This window comes from Salvelinus alpinus, chromosome 3, assembly GCF_045679555.1.
Source record: "Salvelinus alpinus chromosome 3, SLU_Salpinus.1, whole genome shotgun sequence".
Lineage (NCBI taxonomy): Eukaryota > Metazoa > Chordata > Actinopteri > Salmoniformes > Salmonidae > Salvelinus > Salvelinus alpinus.
In genome coordinates this window covers 55047513-55072117 of record NC_092088.1, presented here as the reverse complement: position 1 = coordinate 55072117, position 24605 = coordinate 55047513, and the positions used below count along the sequence as shown (strand labels likewise).

Sequence of the window (24605 nt, the reverse complement as noted above, 5' to 3'; positions counted from 1 at the left end):
TGCACCTTTGAGGCTGCTGCCCTATATACATTGATATGGAATCACTGGTCACTTTAATAATGGAACTAGTCACTTTAATAATGTTTACGTACAGCTTTACTCATTTCATAGGTATATACTGTATTCTATTCTACTGTATTTTGGTCAATGCCTCTCCGACATTGCTTGTCCTAATATTCATATTTCTTAATTCCATTCTTTTACTTTAGATTTGTGTATTGTAGTGAATTGTTAGATATTACTGCACTGTTAGAGCTAGGAACACAAGCATTTCACTACACCCGCAATAACATCAGCTAAATAATGTGATACTTAGCAAAAATTTCAACAACAAAAACGTTTTTGCTTTGTCATTATGGGGTCTTGTGTGTAGATTGAGGGGAAAAAACAATTTCACCAATTTTGGAATAAGGCTAACGTGACAAAATGTGGAAAAAGTCAAGTGGTCGGAATACTTTCCCAATGCACTGTAGTGCGTCACCCAAGAAACAGAGCCCCACTATAGCCCATTTATCTGATGCAGTCTGGCCAGAAACATATTGAACAAAAATATAAACACAAGTAAAGTTTTGGTCCCATGTTTCATGATCCGAAATAAAAAACTCCAGAAATGTTCAATACGCACAATTGTATTTAGCAGTCAATAATATACTGTAGATATTGCCTCCTAATATTGTACAATCGGTGTGTCGCTTCACTGGCCTGGGATATTGTTTGAATTCAAGACCAGATTGATCTCAATTTGTCAGTGTCAAAGTTACCACTCATTTCAGTCATGTGTGTGGGTTTAAAAAAGGTCCAGCTAAGGTCTATCATGTCAATGATGTGGAAACAAAATATGCCTACAAAGAAATGCTAGTTTGTTAACACCACCTGCTTTAAGTCGCAAGTGTAACAGTTACTCAAGATTTAAATGCATATTCCCATTCAAATTATTGGCATGCAGTTTGACATTTCAACAGTAAAACGTGAAGAATTATCGAGACATGGTGTGGGTATATAGGTAGACGTTGCAATTGGAGGATGCATTTTAAGCACCTAGTCTAGAATTAAGCAATTAGGCACAAGGGGGGTGTGGTATATGGCTAATATACCACAGCTAACGGCTGTTCTAAAGCACGACCCAACACAGTGTGCCTGGATACAGCCCTTAGTCGTGGTATATTGGCAATTATACCACACCTCCTCGGGCCGTATTGCTTAATTATAGAAATGTTACATTTATTCGTCCAATTATGGGCTTGTGGTGCAGTTCACTAAGTGAAGGTAAGAAAGTGGTGTATATTTCAATCAGAGGACGCTGACATCTTTAAAAATATGTTTAATACAGACAAAAGAACATTAGTTAAAAAATGTTCTAGCTCATTCATGTCAGTCAATCCTTTTAAGACTGCATAATAGGGAAAAAAACATTACCAACATAGAACAGATTAAGAGAATAGTAAAAACAGACTCAAGACAGGTAAAATATTAAATAGTTAAGAAATGTAAAAGTCACATTCTACTAGTTCTGACACCTGAGTGGTAATTTGGACCTGAGTGGGGTATCGTGAGTTTCATTTTCTGCCATCTTGGATCGATTGAGGGGTTTGTTTTCCTTCTTGCCTGCCTTCTTTTGCTGAAAGGAGAAAACAGTACATTCAAACAAAGCCATAGCTGGGGCTAGGAGCGAGAGATGAAACAGTACATTATTAACAAAGAAACACTGGGGTAATCTTACCTTGAAGAACGGCACTCTTCCATTCTCATAGCACATGAGGTTTTCGTCGATGTAAGATGGCTCAGTGACATAGCTGTCGTTGTAGCCGCTCAACTCGTCCTCCAGAGAGTCCTATGGTAACAGATGTCATAACATCTATTCTGTACACTAAACTTCACCCTTTCCAATGTCATTATTGCCTGTTACATGCTGAATAGTCAAGATCAGTCAGCATTCATAGTCGGTGTATACAGTAGAGGTTGACCAATTCATCGGAATGACCGATTTAATTAGGGCCGATTTCAAGTGTTTCATAGCAATTGGTAATCTGCATTTTTGGACTCAGATTATATTGCAATCCACGAGGAGACTGTGTGGCAGGCTGACCACCTGTTACGTGAGTGCAGGCAGCAAGGAGCCATGGTAAGTTGCTTGCTAGCATTAAACTTAATCTTACATAAAAAAAATAAAGCTTAACATAATCACTAGTTAACTACACATGGTTGATGATATTACCAGTTTAACTAGCTTGTCCTGCGTTGCATATAATCAACGCGGTGCCTGTAATTGTGTCACTTCTCTTGCGTTCAGCGTAAGCAGAGTCAGGGTATATGTAGCAGTTTGGGTTGTCTGGCTCGTTGCGAACTGTGTGAAGACCATTTCTTCCTAACAAAGACCGTAATTAATTGGCCAGAATTTTACATAATTATGACATAACATTGAAGGTTGTGCAATGTAACAGCAAAATTTAGACTTAGGGTTGCCACCCGTTCGATAAAATAGGGAACGGTTCCGTATTTCACTGAAAGAATCAATTTTGTTTTCGAAATGATAGTTTCCGGATTTGACCATATTAATGACCTAAGGCTGGTATGTGTGTTTATTCTATTATAATTAAGTCTATGATTTGATAAGGCAGTCTGAGTGGTGGTAGGCAGCAGCAGGCTCGTAAAGCATTCATTCAAACAGCACTTTCCTGCGTTTGCCAGCAGCTCTTCGCAATACTTGAAGCACAGCGATGTTATTGACTTCAAGCCCATCAACTCCCGAGATTAGGCTGGCAATACTATAGTGCCTATAAGAACATCCAATAGTCAAAGGTCTATGAAATACAAATGGTATAGAGAGAAATAGTCCTATAATAACTACAACCTAAAACTTCTTAACTGAGAAAATTGAAGACTCAGGGCTCCGGGCAGCCGAGCGGAAATGGAGGAAAACTCGCCTCCCTGCGGACCTGGCATCCTTTCACTCCCTCCTCTCTACATTCTCCTCTTCTGTCTCTGCTGCTAAAGCCACTTTCTACCACTCTAAATTCCAAGCATCTGCCTCTAACCCTAGGAAGCTCTTTGCCACCTTCTCCTCCCTCCTGAATCCCCCCCCCCCCTCCTCCCTCTCTGCGGATGACTTCGTCAACCATTTTGAAGAGAAGGTCGACGACATCCGATCCTCGTTTGCTAAGTCAAACGACACCGCTGGTTCTGCTCACACTGCCCTACCCTGTGCTTTGACCTCTTTCTCCCCTCTCTCTCCAGATGAAATCTCGCGTCTTGTGACGGCCGGCCGCCCAACAACCTGCCCGCTTGACCCTATCCCCTCCTCTCTTCTCCAGACCATTTCCGGAGACCTTCTCCCTTACCTCACCTCGCTCATCAACTCATCCTTGACCGCTGGCTACGTCCCTTCCGCCTTCAAGAGAGCGAGAGTTGCACCCCTTCTGAAAAAACCTACACTCGATCCCTCTGATGTCAACAACTACAGACCAGTATCCCTTCTTTCTTTTCTCTCCAAAACTCTTGAACGTGCCGTCCTTGGCCAGCTCTCCTGCTATCTCTCTCAGAATGACCTTCTTGATCCAAATCAGTCAGGTTTCAAGACTAGTCATTCAACTGAGACTGCTCTTCTCTGTGTCACGGAGGCGCTCCGCACTGCTAAAGCTAACTCTCTCTCCTCTGCTCTCATCCTTCTAGACCTATCGGCTGCCTTTGATACTGTGAACCATCAGATCCTCCTCTCCACCCTCTCCGAGTTGGGCATCTCCGGCGCGGCCCACGCTTGGATTGCGTCCTACCTGACAGGTCGCTCCTACCAGGTGGCGTGGCGAGAATCTGTCTCCGCACCACGTGCTCTCACCACTGGTGTCCCCCAGGGCTCTGTTCTAGGCCCTCTCCTATTCTCGCTATACACCAAGTCACTTGGCTCTGTCATATCCTCACATGGTCTCTCCTATCATTGCTATGCAGACGACACACAATTAATCTTCTCCTTTCCCCCTTCTGATAACCAGGTGGCGAATCGCATCTCTGCATGTCTGGCAGACATATCAGTGTGGATGACGGATCACCACCTCAAGCTGAACCTCGGCAAGACGGAGCTGCTCTTCCTCCCGGGGAAGGACTGCCCGTTCCATGATCTTGCCATCACGGTTGACAACTCCATTGTGTCCTCCTCCCAGAGCGCTAAGAACCTTGGCGTGATCCTGGACAACACCCTGTCGTTCTCAACCAACATCAAGGCGGTGACCCGTTCCTGTAGGTTCATGCTCTACAACATTCGCAGAGTACGACCCTGCCTCACACAGGAAGCGGCGCAGGTCCTAATCCAGGCACTTGTCATCTCCCGTCTGGATTACTGCAACTCGCTGTTGGCTGGGCTCCCTGCCTGTGCGATTAAACCCCTACAACTCATCCAGAACGCCGCAGCCCGTCTGGTGTTCAACCTTCCCAAGTTCTCTCACGTCACCCCGCTCCTCCGCTCTCTCCACTGGCTTCCAGTTGAAGCTCGCATCCGCTACAAGACCATGGTGCTTGCCTACGGAGCTGTGAGGGGAACGGCACCTCCGTACCTTCAGGCTCTGATCAGGCCCTACACCCAAACAAGGGCACTGCGTTCATCCACCTCTGGCCTGCTCGCCTCCCTACCTCTGAGGAAGTACAGCTCCCGCTCAGCCCAGTCAAAACTGTTCGCTGCTCTGGCACCCCAATGGTGGAACAAACTCCCCCACGACGCCAGGTCAGCGGAATCAATCACCACCTTCCGGAGACACCTGAAACCCCACCTCTTTAAGGAATACCTAGGATAGGATAAAGTAATCCTTCTAACCCCCCCCTTAGAGTTAGATGCACTATTGTAAAGTGGCTGTTCCACTGGACATCATAAGGTGAATGCACCAACTTGTAAGTCGCTCTGGATAAGAGCGTCTGCTAAATGACTTAAATGTAAATGACTCATGTTAAAAAGGAACCACCAGCTTTCATATGTTCTCATGTTCAGAGCAAGGAACTTAAACGTTAGCTTTTTTACATGGCACATATTGCAATTTTACTTTCTTTTCCAACACTGTTTTTGCATGAAACCAAATTGAACATGTTTCATTATTTATTTATGTATTATATTAAGTTCAAATAAAAAAAAGTGTTCATTGAGTATTGTTGTAATTGTCATTATTACAAATATATATATAAAAAAAAAAATCTGCAGACTTTTTTGGGTACTTGAATAAAATTCGTATTGGTGTTGAAAAATCATAAATCGGTCGACCTCTAGTATACAGTTCCCTTAATGTAATCATGACACTAATCTGCCCCAAACCGACATGACCCAACCGGGTAAAATTGGGATCTAATGTGTACCTGATCGACCTGCTTCTCCTCCTCTACTGTGTCACACTGGAACAGGGTTGCCTGCAGCTCCTCCTGCTGGTGGCGGAAGCTGTCCAGCAGTTCAGCTCTGCTCTTCGACTTGGCCAGGAGACATGGGTACACAAACTCTCTCCTCTGAGGAGTTGTACCTGCCAGAACAAAACAAGAGGTCAGTGACTCAGACTATACACGTAGAAGAAAAAAGACAATTTAACATTTTAGATGGCATTACATCCGCGTCAGGCTCACCAGTTGGAACATCCTGTTTGAGCTGCTCGCTGAGAAAACTGTGGACACTGACCACGCCATCCTCCATGTGGGCCTTGAGTTCTACGTGGTGGTGTTCCAGAGTGTTCTGGTCCAGTGACGTCTGCTCTTTCAAGGCCCCCAGACCCTCCTCCACCAGCCCTTGCTGCTGCTTTAGTTGACCACTCACCTCCTGGACCCTCTCCTCACAGCTCTGCTCCACCCTCTGATTCACACCAGAGAAACACCGGTCAGGATTTCAGTTATGATGAATACCGACATGTAATGAGCTGCTCAGGGATTTCAAAGCTAACCATTTTTGTAAAACTGAACAGTGTAGTACCAGACTACTAATATTTTCCGGCACTGAGCAAACTTCAGGTCTGCTGAGTGCAAACTTGAACCGTGTGAAATTTCTGTGCAACTTCCAGCACGTGTTTACTGTGAACACAGAGGCTGTACCCACTTTACTGTTTCAGTGGCCAAATAGCCTACTGATTATTTGATAATAAATGTACACCTACCAGAGTGGCTTACCATTAAAAAAATATATGTTTGTTTGAAAATTCACCATGCGAAATTAACATGGAAATTGGTTATATCATTCAGCCTACAGTAGCAGCCAATGTGTGATGTTTAATGTAGGCCTACATTCCATGAAACTTTTCCTTCAGACAAGGTGGTGACTGAACATTGTTGTGTTTGATACAAGAAACCAAAATAAAAAGGCATAGTTATTCCCATATCATTATTAAAGAGAATCACACAAGTTTTGCTACTCTGTGCCTATTGGCTACTTAGCTTATTCAGACTCGTCTCAAAATACAACACTGCCCCTTAAGACAAAGAAAAGCTCCCTACCTGGCACGCTTTTCAAAGATGGCTAGAAAATGTACGCGTTTTGTGATCTTGTAGGAAGCAAGAATTTGCTATAACTGGCCTAATAATTAACTAGCAAATAATATGAACAAAATGTGCACACGTCGCTACATGCGATTGTTTTGAGATCAAAGCATCAGCTGCATAATAAATCACAACCGCTCATGCTGTAAAACAGTCCAGTTCAAAGTGAATGGCACAAATTCATATATGGCAATGTCTATTTGCACATAGGTCTACTGCAGTTCTGATTGGTTATGCCGCACTGGTCTGTGTGAAGGAATACAATAGAATCCTACTCTGATGCGCTCAAATGTTGGTTGACCGAGAATCATCCGTTCGTTCTTCCAATCTGAAAAAAAAAGGTACTTTTCCATATATAGATACCCTACGCGCCGAGCTGGTCTGATGCTTTAAGTGCACTCTTAGATAAAATAACTCTTAACGGGCGAATGTTTACTGGTTGCTCAGGAGGGAAAGTCAGATCTGTGGAAGACATCTACTGGACCTAAAGAGGGTATAGGAGCAAGCGATGCGCGAGTATTGTGCACCAAACAGGTGCGGTTAGAATACAATATTATTTTTTCTTACCATTTGGAAAAGTGCAAACACTAATTAAGTGTACCAGAGTGTCAAGAAAAAAAAATAAGCCCTTAAAACAGCAAAGACAAAGACCGTTGCATGCATTTGTGATTTGCAGTTTATTTATCGCTTAGGAAAATTATTCAAAGCTCCCTTTCTTATTCCATTTTTGAACTAAAAATGTTTGATTGCATTTCAAAGCATGAATGACTCGTATGCTGTGTCATGACATGAAGGACTGATACATACAGTAGCCTACAGTGCCTTTGGAAAGTTTAGACCCCTTGACTTTCCACATTTTGTTAGCCTTATTCTAAAATATATATTTTTTAAAGAATCCTCAGCAATCTACACACAATACCCCATAATGACAAAGCAAAAACCAGTTTAGAAATTGAGCAAATGTATTAAAAATGAAAAAAATACATTTACATAAGTATTCAGACCCTTTGCGATGAGACTCAAAATTGAGCTAAGGTGCATCCTGTTTCATTGATCATCCTTGAGATGTTTCTACAACTTGATTGGACTCCCCCTGTGGTAAATGCAATTGATTGGCCATGATTTGGAAAGGCACACACACACCTGTCTATATAAAGGTCCCACAGTTGACAGTGCATATCATAGCAAAAACCAAGCAATGAGGTCGAAGGAATTGTCCGTAGAGCTCCAAGACAGGATTGTGTCGAGGCACAGATCTGGGGAAGGGTACCAAAAATATTCTGCAGCATTGAAGGTCCAAGAACACAGTGGCCTCCATCATTCTTAAATGGAATTAGTTTGGAACCACCAAGACTCTTCCTAGAGCTGGCCGCACAGCCAAACTGGGCAATCGGGGGAGAAAGGCCTTGGTCAGAGAGGTGACCAAGAACCCAATGGTCACTGACAGAGCTCTATAGGTCCTCTGTGGAAATGGGAGAAACTTCCAGAAGGACAACCATATCTGCAACACTCCACCAATCAGGCCTTTATGGTAGAGTGACCAGACAGAAGCCACTCCTCAGTAAAAGGCACACGACAGCCCGCTTGGAATTTGCCAAAAGTCAAACACTCAGACCATAAAAACAAGATTCTCTGGTCTGATGAAACCAAGATCGAATGCCAAGCTTCATATCTGTAGGAAACCTGGCACTATCTATACAGTGAAGCATGGTGGTGGCAGCATCATCCTGTGTGGATGTTTTTCAGCTGTAGGCTCTGGTCTGAGAGACTAGTCAGAATCGAGGCAAAGATGAACGGAGCAAAGTACAGAGAGATCGTTGATGAAGTCCTGAGCGCTCTGGAGCAGGTTCACCTTCCAACAGGACAATGACCCTAGACACATAGCCAAGAACGCAGGAGTGGCTTTGGGACAAGTCTATGAATGTCCTTGAGTGGCCCAGCCAGAGACCGGACATGAACAGCTCTGGAGAGACCTGAAAATAGCTGTGAAGCAACACTTCCCATCCAACCTGAGAGCTTCAGAGGATCTACAGAGAAGAATGGGATAAACTCCCCAAATACAGGTGTGCCAAGCTTGTAGCGTCATACCCAAGAAGATGCGAGGCTGTAATCGCTGCCGAAGGTGCTTCAAAGTACTGAGTAAAGGGTCTGAACACTTATGTAAATGTAATATTTCAGTAGATTTTTTTGCTTTGTCATTATGGAGTATTGTGTAGATTGATGAGTAATAAAACTATTTAAATCAATTTTAGAATAAGGCTGTTACGTATCAAAACATGGAAAAAGTCAAGGGGTGTGAATACTTTCCGAATGCACTGTATGCATGTATACAAGCACGTAATGATACATGCACACACAGTACAGGTCAAAAGTAGACACCTACTCATTCCAGGGTTTATTTTTTCCTATATTGTAGAATAGTGAAGACATTAAATCTAAGAAACATACAGAATCATGTAGTAACCAAAAGTATTAAATCAAAGTAACTGATTCTTCAAAGTAGCCACCCGTTGCTCACTCTTGGCATTCTTTCAACCAGTTTCATGAGGTAGTCACCTGGAATGCATTTCAATTAACAGGTGTGCCTTGCTAAAAGTTAATATGTGGAATTTCTTAACATCTTAATGCGTTTGAGCCAATCAGTTGTGACAAGGTAGAGGTGGTATACAGAAGGAAGCCCTATTTGGTAAAAGACCAAGTTCATATTATGTGAAGAACAGCTCAAATAAGCAAAGAGAAACGACAGGCCATCATTACTTTAAGACATGAAGGTCAGTCAATCCAGGACATTTCAAGTAATTTGAAAGTTGCTTCAAGTGCAGTCGCAAAAACCATCAAGCGCTATGATGAAACTGGCTCTCATGAGGACCGCCACAGGAAAGGAAGACCCAGAGTTACCTCTGCTGCAGAGGATCAGTTCATTAGAGTTAACTGCACCTCAGATTGCAGGCCAAATAAATGCTTCACAGAGTTTAAGTAACAGACACATCTCAACATCAACTGTTCAGAGGAGACTGTGTAAATCAGGCGTTCATGGTCAAATTGCTGCAAAGAAACTACTACTAAAGGACACCAATAAGAAAATACTTATTTGGGCCAAGAAACACGAGCAATGGACATTAGACCGGTGGAAATGTGTCCTTTTGTCTGATGAGCCCAAATTTTTGGTTCCAACCACTGTGTCTTTGTGAGACGCAGAGTAGGTGAACGGATGATCTCTGCATGCATGGTTCCCACCGTGAAGCATGGAGGAAGAGGTGTGATGGTGCTTTGCTGGTGACATGGTCAGTGATTTATTTCGAATTCAAGTCACACTTGAGCAGGATAGCTAACAGCATTCTGCAGCGATACACCATCCCATCTGGTTTGCGCTTAGTGGCACTACCATTTGTTTTTCAACAGGACAATGACCCAACACACCTCCAGGCTGTGTAAGCGCTATTTGACCAATAAAGAGTGATGAGTGCTGTTTCAGATGACCTGGCCTCCACAATCACCAAGCTCAACCCAATTGAGATGGTTTGGGATGAGTTGGACCGCAAAGTGAAAGAAAAGCAGCCAACAAGCTCTCAGCATATGTGGGAACTCCTTCAAGACCGTTGGAAAAGCATTCCAGGTGGAGCTGCTTGAGAGAATGCCAAGAGTGCGCAAAGCTGTCATCAAGGCTACTTTGAAGAATCTAAAATATATTTAGATTTGTTTAACACTTTTGTTACTACATGATTCCATGTGTTATTTCATAGTTGATGTCTTCACTATTATTCTACAATGTAGAAAATAGTAAAAATAAAGAAAAGCCCTTTTAATGAGTAGGTGTCCAAACTTCTGACTGGTACTAATATAACACCAATACGCTGGTTAACTTTGCTATTATGTATTTAGGAACATAGGGAAAGGCGCCAATTCAACGGCACACTGAAGATTGTCCGCGGTTCTGAAACAGCGACCGCTATCCAACACGGGAGAATGCGCATGTTACAAAATATTATGTATTAGTGTTGCATAATTATTTTCACATAATATAACCATATACAATTTCAGGTTTCACATGTTTTAGAGTGAAGACTGTGCCATCCCCGTGGCCTCCGCAATTGTTTTGTCTACCGAAACAGGGGTGAATCAGACAGCTCGTGCACCATGAATAAACGATTTGCGATTGCTCGACTAAGAAAATCTTGATCGACCAACAGCCTGTCGACCAGTCAACTAAATGGGGTCAGCCCTTAATGAGGTCTGATAAAACGGTCTGATCCTGTTGGTATCCAACATGCCATCAGACTGCTAAACACTTGAACTGGACTGCAGACTCTACAAACCTTAGAGCACACATACAGTACATTCATGACACACAGATATATATTACTAATGATTGCTAAATACTGCACAATATAAAACACTCCCACCCCCCCAATCCCTGCCTTCCCCAAAACCCATGAAAATATTAGACTATAAATTGTGCCTTCCTGTATTATACTAAAACGTTTATTCTATTCTAATAAGCGATTTACTTTGTTTGTATTCTTATCTTTTATCATTTCTTACAACTGAAACTTTCAGGCCAAGAATTTGGCAAAATAGCAAAAATACATATTAGTACTCCATTTCATAAAGTACCACCAAGTACCTGTTTGAGGTAAAACTGCACAATATTCTGTCTGAGTGTATAGTTTACCTGAAGCAGGGTCTGAGCAGAGGCGGTGTTCTCTCTCATCAGGGTGAGCTGAGCCTGGGAGTCAGTGCTGTCCTTGGTGGAGGCACACCATTGCAGACTCCTCTCACACAGTTGAGTCAGAGAGCTGTGCAGGTGGCTGCAGTAGACGGAGCACTCCTCCACCGTATGCTGGGCCTCCTGGGCAGTCTGCTGGACCTCAGAGATAAGGCAGGCGGTGGTGGACTCTAGACACTCCTTTTGGGTTGCGGTCTGGTTCTCAGCTGCACTGCATCTCCTGGAAGACGGAATCAAATGAATTAGAGGCTATGCACTGGCAAACAAGTGAAAAGAGTAATATGCAGATTCAATGGACAAAGTCAACGACATGGTAGGGCGGACTCCAATTAGTCAACCGGTCGATTGTTTGGTCGTTAGGCTGTTGGTCGACCAAGATTGTGTGTTACTGCTCGACTAAAACACACGCCCAACTCCGAGAACTAATCCATTGGAGGCCAAGACTAAAAGCCAATTTATGTTTGATCCGAAAATGTGGTTTGAGGCTCCATATGGAGAGAATGACGCAATTGCGGAGCCTCCAGAGGCATAGAGGCGAAATCAAGCTCTGCACTGCATCGCCATGCGCCTCCCAAATGTTGTGACAATGAGAAGGGATCTGTACAGCTCTGCATTGACATGATTGGTTGACGGTAGGTGGGGGCGGTACATCCTGTATACACACAAACTCACTTCTTTGAGAACAGCTGTGCATTGTGCCGTTAAGCGCAAGAAGTATGAATGCCCTGACATCTGATGAGACCATATCACTGTAAATCCTGCATAGCCAATGCAGATGTCGGATTGAGCACGCACAATGCACTTCTCTCTCCAGAACGCGCTCTCTCCCGCAGATTTTTGCACATTCATAACTTCATTGTGTGAATTGTTTGCATATATCAATACCCCATTACATATATCACCAGTAGTATATTTAAGCAATAAGGCCCGAGGAGGTGTGGTATATGGCCAATATACCACGGCTAAGGGCTGTTCGTATGCGCAACACGGAGTGCCTGGACACAGCCCTTAGCCGTGGTATAATGGCCATATATCACGGACACATTGTTCGCTGAGTGCACAACCTATGCTACAGTTTTGGTTTATTTCATTCCATTTTACAAATTGTCAATTTAGTAGTCTTTTGTTTGGAGCTCTGCGGTCGATGTTGATTAAGGACACGCACACATAGAAGTAGGCCTATAAGCTACCGTGAAAATGTAGGCACAAATAAAAAAAATTGGGGGGGGAGGGTATGATAGTATTTCTGATTGGCTTAACACACCATGACTAATGACCTGTAAAAAGTAATGTTTTCACCTCAAACAGCAGCTGTTTATACATCCATTGAGAATTACAATAGTTAGACGACTTTTGGTCAACCACACACAAAAAAAAAATGAGTCGGGACAGCCCTACGCCATGGACAGATATATCACGTCACATTAGGCCAATGGCCCAGTTAAGACAGCCCAGTTGCACTTACGTTTGCAGGGTCTGCTGAAGGGACTGGACAGGGACCTGCAAGGCGTCGGAGGCACTCATCAGGCCGGTGTAGTTATTCTGGGTCTCCATGGCCAGGAGGTTGAGCTGGTTCTGCAGACACTGGATCACTTGGGTCATGCCCTGTAGGGGAGGTGATGTCACAAGGTCAGATCAAAAAGCACACGTGTTGACCAAACATCCTCGATAGTGAGAAGAGTTCTTTTTTTTGTTGTCAACATCCAGATGTCTAACAGGGACTGGACCAACGGAATAAAAGCAGAGTAGACATTGCCGAGCAACCCTATTGTGCATCAAGGTGTATTACTTCGACATCTTGTTTTTTCAGATGATTGCAGAGGGTGATAAGAGAAGACACTTTATAGACCACTCCAAGTCAATCCCAGGCCGTACCGTTCGATGCTCCTTGTCTGCTCTGCTGATCTGTTCCTTCAGGTTGTTGTGCTCAGTCTTTAGGGAGCCGAGACCTGCTGTGGCAGTCTCCCTCAGGGCAGCCAGGTCCTGGGCATGGCCACTGAAGAACGACGTCATCTCCACCTTCATGGACGCCATCTGGGAAAAAGGAAAGCATTCATTAAATTGTCTAACACATGCATACGCAAAGTATTTAGAGTATATTCAATGCATTATTTCAGCCAGCTTCCCTTACCTTAGCTGCCAGGGCATGGTGGCTCCCCAGTGTCTTCTTCAGGCTGTCATTCATGGCCATGATGGCACTGAAACCAGGCAACATCTGGGCCACCAGGACCTCCTCAAGCTCCAGCTTATGCTCCTCCTGTTAAAACAGGATCATATTGATCAAGAAATATCTCACACATCTCTTTATACAGATGTGTACAAAAACAGAAGAGACAGAAAAAAAGAGGAAAAAAACACCGGAAGAGAACAGACATGGCTTAATTTCTATCCTTACCAAAACCTGGTGCAGAGTGTTTTTGGCCTCCACACACAGAGTCTCCTGCTCCATCAACTTAGCCTGACACTTGGTCATGCCATCAGTAAACAGGTTATTGATGCCGCAGAAGGACGTGGCTACAGTAGCCATGGCACCTTTGAGCGCTTTGTCGTTGACTGTAAGAAGACCCTCTGAGGGAGCAAAAGACATTCAATCAGATATTAATTCCTATGATGCGCTCATATCACTCTTGTAAACTACCGGTCCATTTCAAGCTGCTCACCAACTGAGGTTTTGTAGGAGTCCAGCATGCTCTGGTGCTTGTTGCGCTGGTCTTCCACAGAGTTCTGCATCTGGCTGAACATAGCATCCATGTGGTCGGTAAAACTAATCTGGATTTCAGAGTTCTGCTCCTCAACTTTCTTCTTCCTCTCTAGCTTAGCATGCAGGTCAGATACGTCTTTGGTGCTCACATCAACAGTTGTCAGCAACTGGAGAAAAAAAGAAAAAGAGGTTAAATCGTGAAAACAGACAGTCATTTTAATATACAGTACATTCTCAAATGACATTTTAGTCATTTAGACTAAACTGTTAACCAGAGCGAATTACAGCAGTGAGTGTATACATTTTCGTACTGGCCGTAACGTCGTCACCCTAACCTTGTCTGCAGCGGTATACAGTTTCTCCTCGGTGGTGGCCAGCTCAGACACTATAAACGCCTCCTCAGTGAGCTTCTGCTTGGTCTCCTGCAGGTCCTTGTGAGTAACCTCCAGCTTATGGTTCTTCTCCTCCAGATCATTGATGCACTGGTCCAGCTTATCCTTGCTATCCTCAAACAGCTCAAAGACCTGGGAAGGAGGGACGGTTACAATATTTTTGGATTAGTCATGTGGAGCCGGTAGCCATTGCTCAGCTCATCCAAAAACAGGAAGTAAAATGACATTTTTAAACATGCTTACTCTCTTCAGCTCCTCCTCCACTGATGCAATCTTCTCGGTGTATTCTGTTATATGCTCCTCTTGGGAAGATATCGCGCCTGCCATGCTCCTGTGGGGTGATAAATTAAAATGTTAAACTCCTGTACTTTCTCCTTTTGAAGTGATCACATTCCAATACAGATTTTAGTAAAAACATTTGGTTCATGAACAAAATATATGTGTGTTGTACAATGGGCAATTACTCATAGTTCTCAGACGACAAATACACTCCATTCTTGTCACGAGTGGCAGCCAAATCCCGTTTTAGACGCTCAATTTCTTCTGTGTATTCCTGATAAAATACAATATTTTAGTCCAGACATTTTACCAAATAAGATATTCTTAAAAACATACATAAAGTAAACAGAGAATTCTCCAAATTTCAATTTAGAGTTTCAGTTCTTATATTTACCTTGATAAGAGTTCTCTTTGTCAACTTCTGGTTCACCTCAGGCTTGTTCATGATGTTCTTGGCCCTGTTGGCATATTCCAGCGTGCTCAGAGTTTCCTTGGCATTTCATGAAATGAAAAGTTAAGAGTATTGAGGCATTGATAAAAACTAGGCATCAATCTGGACACACGTGCCAAGAGACAATAAGACAGCCAGACACACCTCCAGGTTGATAGAGGCTGGGGAAACGGTGGCGATGATGGAGGTCTTGGTGCGGCCTCCCAGTGAGTCCTGGAGGATACGGGTGAGTTTGGACTCCCTGTAGGGCACGTGGGGCCTCTTCTCCACCAGTGCAGTGATCACCCTGCCCAGTGTCAGCAGAGACTGGTTGATGTTGCCAGCCTCGCGCGCCCGCTTGTCCACAGCCCCTGATCGGCCGATGTTCTCACTGCCAGCAAGGTCCACCTACAAGGTGAGGTCACGTTAGCGAGAATTCCTGATGGGCATCACAAGCAGGTGCACATACAGGACAAATATGTGATCTTTCTTTGTAAGTCACTGGTAGAGGATACGTGACAATGATATTTGTAGGTAATACCAGTAAACCGTACCAAATTCAGTTTTCCAATCTTGACCAGTTCCTCTCCTTCAATAGTGATCTCCTTCATATGAATCGTGACAGAGAACACTGAGTGAGAGCGGCTGAAAAACAAAAAGGGCTAGATCAATATTAAACTATTCAAACACTACAACGCCTTGCTATGAGAAGTTTAGCTGGTTAGACATGCAGGTTTACCTGGAGTAGGCATTCATAAGAGTGGAGGCAGTTTTTCTCTTGGCAGATCCACGCTCCAGAATCTGGTAAACCTCATTTTTGTTGTGTACCGTGATTTCCTCCAGGCCCTTGATGATGACACCCCTCTGATGGACATAAAGTACATTTAAATCTCATAACTAGGTTAAGAACACCACCCTATTGGTGGAATAGCAGGTTGTCTATGGAAACAGCAGTGACATGTTGACACTTGTGGAATTCAACTAATTAGGAACGTACATAAATGTGAGTGAGTACTACCTTATTACGTGGATCATCAAACAATTGAAGGCGTTCAGTGACATCGGGACAAGGACTCAGCAGGTCAAACAGCTCTTCATTGTAAATCTCCAGCAAGGAAACCTTGACAGAAAACTCTGTCCCATTCTCAGACAGCTTCTCAAATATCTGATGAAGTGTCCGGGGAATGATACCAGCAAGAGGGTCCTGAAAGAGTAGATTCAAATCACACATTAGTACACAGAGGACAGTAACAAAAACAGTCAACTGACAAATCTGACAATTATGTTATACCTCTTCCCATGTAAATTCTTCATTTGGAGATCTTTCTCCTTCCATTGTGAAGGTCTTTCCTGTTCCAGTTTGGCCATATCTACATGACAAAAACCGTTCAATCAAAAATCTTTTATAAAAACAGACAGACAAGTCTTCAGTGGCCAATGTCAGCTTCTTTTTTTGGGAGGGGGTGGCACTCGGTGTTTGGTCGCTGATCATGTTTGTTTGTTAATTTGTGGATTGCGCTGTACTCTGCCACTAAATGTTGTCTATTGCTTGCTAGTGAAGGGGAATATATATATTTTAGAATAAGGCTGTAACATAACAAAATGTGTGGAGTCGGTGTCTGTATACTTTCCGAATGCACTGTAACTGCCTTAATGTTGCTGGACTCTGCGAAGAGCCTTAATAAATATAAACACATTGCTCACCATGTCTGCTGCAGAGGGACAAGAGCCATGAGAAAACAAGTTGCCGTTTGGACACTGACGAAATGTTATTCTTGCACCAGTTCTCAGTACTTTTATTTCCATGACTCATCAAAACTTGTTTTCTCATGGCTCTTGTTCCTCTGCAGCAGACATGGTGAGCAATATGTTTATATTTATTATTATTAAGGCTCTTCGCAGAGTCCAGCAACATTAAGGCAGTTATGGTGCATTCGGAAAGTATACTAACACCTCGAATCCCCACTTTGTTACGTTACAGCCATACTCTAAAATGGATTCAATATTATTTTTCTCAATCTACAAACAATACCCCAGAATGACAAAGCAAAATCAGGTTTAGAAATTTTTGCAAATGTATTAAAAATAAACTGAAAAACCTTATTTACATACAGTTGAAGTCAGAAGTTAACATACTTTAGGTTGGAGTCATTAAAACTCGATTTTCAACCACTCCACAAATTTCATGTTAACAAACTATAGTTTTGGCAAGTCGGTTAAGACATCTACTTTGCGCATGACAAGTCAATTTTTCAACAACTGTGTAAAGACAGATTATTTCACTTATAATTCACTGTATAACAATTCCAATGGGTAAGAAGTTTACATACACTAAATTGACTGTGCCTTTAAACAGCTTGGAATATTCCAGAAAATGTCATGGCTTTAGAAGCTTCTGATAAATGATGTAAATTAGCCTGAGTCAATTGGAGGTGTACCTGTGGACATATTTCAAGGACTACCGTCAAACTCAGTGCCTCTGCTTGACACCAGGGGGGGAAAAAATCTTTCAAAAATCAGCCAAGACATCAGAAAAACAATTGTGGACCTCCACAAGTCTGGTTTATCCTTAGGAGCAATTTCCAAACGCCTGAAGGTACCACGTTCATCTGTACAAACAATAGTACGCAAGTAGGAACACCATGGGACCACGCAGCCGTCATACCACTCAGGAAGGAGACGTGTTCTGTCTCCTAGAGATGAACGTACTTTGGTGCGAAAAGTGCAAATCAACCCCAGAACAACAGCAAAGGACCTTGTGAAGATGCTGGAGGAAACAGGTACAAAAGTATCTATATCCAGAGTAAAATTAGTCCTATATCGACATAACCTGAAAGGCCGCTCATCAAGGAGGAAGCCACTGCTCCAAAACCACCATAAAAAAGCCAGACTACTGGTTTGCAACTGCACATGGGGACAAAGATCGTACTTTTTGGAGAAATGTCCTCTGGTCTGATGAAACAAGAATAGAACTGTTTGGCCATAATGACCATTGTTATGTTTGGAGGAAAAAGGGGGAGGCTTGCAAGCCGAAGAACACCATCCCAACTGTGAAGCGCGGGGTTGGCAGCATCATGTTGTGGGGGTGATTTGCTGCAGGAGGGACTGGTGCACTTCACAAAATAGATGGCATCATAAGGGTGGAAAATTATGTGGATATATTGAAGCAACATCTCAAGACGTCAGTCAGGAAGTGAAAGCTTGGTCGCAAATGGGTCTTCCAAATGGACAATGACCCCAAGCATACTTCCAAAGTTGTGGCAAAATGGCTTACGGACAACAAAGTAAAGGTATTGGAGTGGCCATCAAAGCCCTAACCTCAATCCTATAGAAAATTTGTGGGCAGAACTGAAAAACCATGTGTGAGCAAGGAGGCCTACAAACCTGACTCAGTTACACCAGCTCTGTCAGGAGGAATGGGACAAAATTCACCCAACTTATTGTGGGAAGCTTGTGGAAGGCTACCTGAAACGTTTGACCCAAGTTACACAATTTAAAGGCAATGCTACCAAATACTAATTGAGTGCATGTAAACTTCTGACCCACTGGGAATGTGATGAAAGAAATAAAAGCTGAAATAAAATAATTCTCTACTATCATTCTGACATTTCACATTCTTAAAATAAAGTGGTGATCCTAACTGACCTGAGTCAGGGAATTTTTTACTAGGATTAAATGTCAGGAATTGTGAAAAACTGAGTTTAAATGTAGTTGGCATAGGTGTATGTAAACTTCTGAATTCAACTGTAAGTATTCAGACCCTATTTCCATTGATCATCCTTGAGATGTTTATACAACTTGGTAGTCCACCTGTGGTAAACTCAATTGGACATGATTTGGAAAGGCACACACCTGTCTATATACAAAAACCAAGCCATGAGGTCAAAGGAATTGTCCATAGAGCTCAGAGACAGGATTGTGTCGAGGCACAGATCTGGAGAAGGGTTCCATGTAGCCATGGCTCTGTTGTACTGCCTTGTTCCGGGCAAACTGTAATTTTTGGCACCTGACCACACGACTGGACAGTAGTCCAGGTGCGACAAAACTAGGGCCTGTAGGACCTGCCTTGATAGTGTTGAGGCAGAGCAGCGTTTTATTATAAAAACAGACTTCTCGCCATCTTAGCTACTGTTGCATCAACATGTTTTGACCATGACAGTTCACAATCCAGGTTTACTCCAAGCAGTTTAGTCATCTCAAATTGCTCAATTTCCATATACATTACAAGATTTACTTGAGGTTTAGTGAATGATTTGTACCTAACACAATGCTTTTAGTTTGAAAGATTTAGGACTAACTTATTTCCAAACATTCTGAAACAGACTGCAGCTCCTTGATAAGTGTTGAAGTAATTTCACTTGCTGAAGTAGCTGAAGTGCACAGTTTTGAGTCATCTGCATACAGACACACTGGCTTTACTGAAAGCCAGTGGCATGTCATTAGTAAAGAAATAAAAAAGTAAAGGGCCTAGACAGCTGCCCTGGGGAATTCCTGATTCTACCTGGATTACGTTGGAAAGGCTTCCATTAAAGAACACCCTCTGCTATAGTGTGGATAAAGAGTTACTTGTTGTTAGACAACATCAGATAGTATCATGAGGTCCGTGGCCATTCCCAGTTCTATGGCTTGCAGCAATATATCAGCAAGTAAAATTCAGAATATGAGTAAATGTACTTGTCAAATAAAGGCGATTTTGATGTCAGTTATTACCTAGTACTTACGCAAAAACTGTACAGTTGTATCCACTTATCACTTCATCCAAAATGGGACAGACAACACTCTTGTAGACGTCGATTTGCTTTGCAGCTGGACCGAAAACCTGAGGGTTTGATAACATGTAACTTAAATGTGCAACCTTAAGAACAGATGGCCTTCCAACCCAAGTAGATATTAGTGTTAGTCCATTTTAGACAACATTAGCTACATTAGTTACCATATCAAAAGTGTACATTTTCCTAGCTGCCTTGTCGCCAATCCCTCCCGTTCGCACATTGATCTCTTTTCTGTTTTCAACCGTATCAATGACCCCATGGGAGGCAGACTTGCGTTCCGCGTTGTTGAAGGGTCTGAAAAAGCAAGGGCAGAAAAGTTAGCGAGACATTAGTTAAGCCTAGATACAGTGCATTCTTAAAGTATTCAGACCCCTTGACTTTCCCTACATTTTATTACGTTACAGCCCCCCCTCAATCAAACACCCCATAATGACAAAGCAAAAAAGTTCAGACATTTTTGCAAATGTTTATATATTTTTTTACTGAAATATCACTTACATAAGTATTCAGACCCTTTACTCAGTATTTTGTTGAAGGACCTTTGGCAGCGATTACAGCCTCGAGTCTTCTTGGGTATGACACTTACAAGCTTGGCACATCTGTATTTGGGTAGTTTCTCCCATTCTTCTCTGCAGATCCTCTCTAGCTCTGTCAGGTTGGATGGGGAGCGTCGCTGCACAGCTATTTCAGGTCTCTCCAGAGATGTTCGATCGGCTTCAAGTCCGGCTCTGGCTGGGCCACTCAAGGACATTGAGACTTGTCCTGAAGCCAATCCTGAGTTGTCTTGGCTGTGTGCTTAGGGTCGATGTCTTGTTGGAAGGTGAACCTTAAACCCAGTCTGAGGTCCGGAGAGCACTGGAGCACGTTTTCATCAACGATCTCTGTACTTTGCTCCATTCATCTTTCCCTCAATCCTGACTATTCTCCCTGCCGCTGAAAAATATCCCCACAAAATGATGTTGCCACCACCATATTTCACCGTAGGGATGGTGCCAGGTTTCCTCCAGACATGACGCTTGGCATTCAGGCCAGAGTTCAATAATGGTTTCATCAGACCAGAGAATCTGGTTTCTCATGGTCTAAGATTCCATTAGGTTCCTTTTGGCAAACTCCAAGCGGGCTGTCATGTGCCTTTTACTGAGGAGTGGTTTCCATCTGGCCACTCTACCATAAAAGGCCTGATTGGTGGAGTGCTGCTGAGATTGTTGTCCTTCTGGAAGGTTCTTCCATCTCCACAGACGAACCCAGACCATAACCCGATGGTCACGCTGACAAAGGCTGTTCTCCCCTGATTGCGCCGTTTGGCCGTGCAGCCAGCTCTAGGATGAGTTCTTGGTGGTTCCAAACTTCTTCCAATTAAGAATCATGGATGCCACTTCTTGGGGACCTTCAATGCTGCAGACATTGAAAGTGCCTCGACATAATCCTGTCTTGGAGCCCTAAGGACAATTCCTTTGACCTCATAGCTTGGTTTTCCTCTGACATGTACTGTCAACTGTGGCACCTTACATAGACTGGTGTGTGCCTTTTCAAATCATGTCCAATCAATTTACCACAGGTGGACTCAAATCCAGTTGTAGAAAAATCTCAAGGATGATCAATGGAAACAGGAAGCACCTGAGCTCAATTTCGGGTCTGAATACTTCCGTAAATAAGGTATGTTTTTTTTATTTTTAATACATTTGCAAAAATGTATCAAAACATTGTTTTTGCTTTGTCATTATGGGGTATTGTGTGTAGAATTATGTTTTTATTTAAGCAATTTTAGAATAACGCGCAAGGGGTGTGAATACTTGAATACCAAATGTTTGTATTTAAGTCCCAACTGGTTTCATACAAGTCACGTTTAGCTTACCTGCATCTCACAACGACTTGAATATTTCTCCCCTTCTCATCCTTTTTGGCAACATTGAACAAGTTGTTCGAAGCCATGTTTGCAGAACACTCAAAATCCTGCCAACGACAACTGTAACAAATATCGTTACCGTTTTTCAATTGAAAAACGCAAATGTTGTATTAGTTAGTTAACATAAGCATAACATAAATTACTGTTATTCTAACTAGGCAGCTAGCTACCGTTAATTAGCTAGCTATCTACTGTTGATAACTAGCGATTATCACTTCAATATATTTGCTAACGTTAGCTAGCTATGTTACATAGGCAACCAATCCAAAATTGTCATTACCAAATCTTTGCTCTCGAATTTCTCTCGAACAATTATCTTGTAGATGGCTAGCTAATTTTAACAAAAACAATTTGATTCCTGGCGCTCTTTCGTGCGGACTGTGTAGTATTTCAAACTTTAAATATTTTCATCCGAGTTCAGCCAATCGCTAAATCGGAATGTCTCAAACGCGATTTTATTGGCAGTCTGTGGTCACATGAAAAATGGAGGAGTGATGCATCACGGGAACTAAGCTATAAATTGGGACATGCTAAAATACACTACATTTGCTAACAACTTATTCCAAAAATCATGGGCATTAATATGGAGTTGGTCCCCCCTTTGCTGCTTTATAACCCTCCACTCTTCTGGAAAGGCGTCCCACTAGATGTTGGAACATTGCTTCGGGGATTTGCTTCCATTCAGCCACAAACATTAGTGAAGTCGGGCACTGTTGGGCGATTAGGCCTTGCTCGCAGTCGGTGTTCGATGGGGTAGAGGTGAGGGCTCTGTGCAGGCCACTCTCATGCCATATTCCTATTTAACGTTATAGTTATTGCTATTCCATTACTTCAGTTCAATTTCTATAGTTTCTGTAGTCTGGTGGCCAGTTAGTATATGAAAAGAAGATAAAGATTTCCATTCTTCTCATCGCGGACTGGTAGAGTTGGGACACCAGGAGGGTGCAATAATGATCAAGTAGAACAGAGAAACGACAGTTATCACAATCTCCATACACGGACCTCTGCTGTCCTCTTTAAGTTCCACGAGAACAAAATTACTAGCTGATAACAATTCATGTATGTATTTACATCATAATGTAGTGCTTAGTAGAAAGTATATTTATTGTTAAATTGTAACTAGGTTTTCCCCAATTTTCCCTCTAGCTAGCAAGTGATTGTGAAAATCAAGTCGTCTGCTGTAAAACTCGTTGCTGTGTAAAACGCAAAATATCTTTGTAGTGAACGGGAATATGACGTACCTTACAAAATCTGTATCCCTTCTAGCCATGCCATTTTTTGGTGGGAGGAATTATCCTATTTTGGTTGGCATTGTGACTCAGGCACAGAGTTTCTAAACTCAGAGATGCAACATCGCGAAATTTACGGGAACGCTTGCTGAACAGACCAAGCAGACCAGGCTGGGATTTTGGGTTTACAAAATCAGTGAGAAAAAAAACTTTATTCCGTAGTTAATTTTCTCGAAATCTGAAGGCACAACGTAGATTCGAGCCAATGTCTTAAGTACTGAACATGTTATTACTCGAACCTCTTGAAAGTGACAAACTGACACGTTTTAATTGACGTCAAAAACAACTTTATATCGAAGGAGTAACTTTGATTTGACGGCCGGAACATGCGCAGTTTGGCTTGAGACTATTATTTGTTTTAGTTATTTTTTTTATTAACAACAAATCAATACAGAAAGTACATAAGGGAACACAAGTATATATAGATTATATATAATGGACAATCGAGCTAGGGGGTACAATATCACATTACAATTACACAAGGACCTTAAGGGACATACATACACTTACAATTCTAACAGCTTTTCTGTTAGAGTATTTAACTGTTTTAAAATACAGTTAAATTTCTTTTTGTAGGGTAAGAAAATGTGTTTTTTTGTTAGTAAATTTACATTTGTGTATATGAGATTTGGCCAAAAGAATAATGAAATTAATTACATAAAAATGTTTCAGCTTATTTTTATCGTATGTAAAGAATCCAAGCAGTACATCTCTCCACAATAGTGTAAAATCTTCATAAATGTGTTCAATTATAAATCTACTGATGTCTTGCCACAGTTTTCCTACATGTATACAATGCCAAAAAAGATGCAACACTGTTTCTGAGTGGTCATTACAAAAGGAGCAATTTGAGTTGATGTTTTCCTTAAACTTCTTCATATAGTGGTTGGCAGGATAATATTTATGAATAATTTTAAAGGAAACTTCCTTAATTTTGTTAACAAGTAGGTATGTGTGTGGCAACATCCAAACTTTTTTCCAACAGATATTATCAATAAATCCATTCCATTAAGGCATGACATAAGGTATAGATACAACATCCTGCTGAAACAAGGTCTGTATCGCTCTGTTGTTGAATGGACCAGAAGAGAAACAAATCTTTCCTACTGATGAGTCAACAGGGTCAATAGAAGGTAGGCTCTGAGGGGCAGGTCTTGACACGTTCCTGAATAACAGAGCAACACCTGAGGGAATGGCGTCTAAAACAATTGCAAAATCTTTAGGTGTTACAGGGACCTTGTAAAGTGATAAGAATTCCTTATAACTGAGTAAAAGACCCTCTGCATTTACCAGTTGGCTCACCAATAGGATATTATTTATATTCTAAAAACAAAGAAGTATTTTCATACAATATATCCCGATTATTCCATATATAATATATGTGTGGAGAAAAATTGTGTTTATAAATTAAGGACCATGACAAGAAAACCTGCCGATGAAAAGCAGTTGGCTTGAGACTTATCATTAGACCCGATGATGTATTTCTACGCATGAACTTAGCTAGCCAACTTCGCCATGACATCGCCTACAAGTGTGATCAGGGATTTATTTTGGAGAAGCAGTTTCTGCCTATCTTTATACTGTACTGTCTTTGATTCAAGGCAAATAACATTTACATGAC

General features: G+C 42.2%; 1 protein-coding gene across 2 annotated transcripts; it reads right to left on the bottom strand.

The window, feature by feature from the left end:
* Window positions 1–1304: 1304 nt before the first annotated feature.
* On the bottom strand, window positions 1305–22124 carry LOC139570944 (kinesin-like protein KIF11). Of its 2 annotated transcripts, XM_071393296.1 has the most exons (23): window positions 21976–22124; window positions 21645–21755; window positions 19951–20083; window positions 19739–19836; window positions 16309–16387; window positions 16036–16221; window positions 15757–15881; window positions 15572–15662; window positions 15183–15425; window positions 14982–15077; window positions 14773–14861; window positions 14552–14639; window positions 14252–14440; window positions 13876–14083; window positions 13611–13783; window positions 13347–13472; window positions 13091–13249; window positions 12681–12820; window positions 11162–11435; window positions 5590–5812; window positions 5332–5489; window positions 1721–1831; window positions 1305–1618 (listed from the first exon to the last, which is right to left on the bottom strand). In XM_071393296.1, the coding sequence occupies exons 2-23, from the start codon at window positions 21719–21721 to the stop codon at window positions 1505–1507; spliced, it is 3180 nt and encodes a 1059-aa protein (XP_071249397.1). In that variant the 5' UTR covers window positions 21722–21755; window positions 21976–22124; the 3' UTR covers window positions 1305–1504. The 2 variants fall into 2 exon arrangements, with proteins under 2 accessions (XP_071249397.1, XP_071249398.1); XM_071393297.1 differs by lacking the exons at window positions 19951–20083; window positions 21645–21755; window positions 21976–22124 and having other exon boundaries at window positions 19728–19836.
* Between the last annotated feature and the right edge of the window lie 2481 nt (window positions 22125–24605).

Bases quoted from the DNA above. Each gene is read 5' to 3' on its own strand.
- LOC139570944 (XM_071393296.1), bottom strand. From the start codon at position 21,721: ATGGCTTCGAACAACTTGTTCAATGTTGCCAAAAAGGATGAGAAGGGG. The intron at 16,388-19,738 runs GTAAGTACTAGG...TTTGTCATGTAG, and splicing joins TACAACTGTACAGTTTTTGC to ATATGGCCAAACTGGAACAG. The intron at 1,619-1,720 runs GTAAGATTACCC...TTCTCCTTTCAG, and splicing joins GAAGAGTGCCGTTCTTCAAG to CAAAAGAAGGCAGGCAAGAA.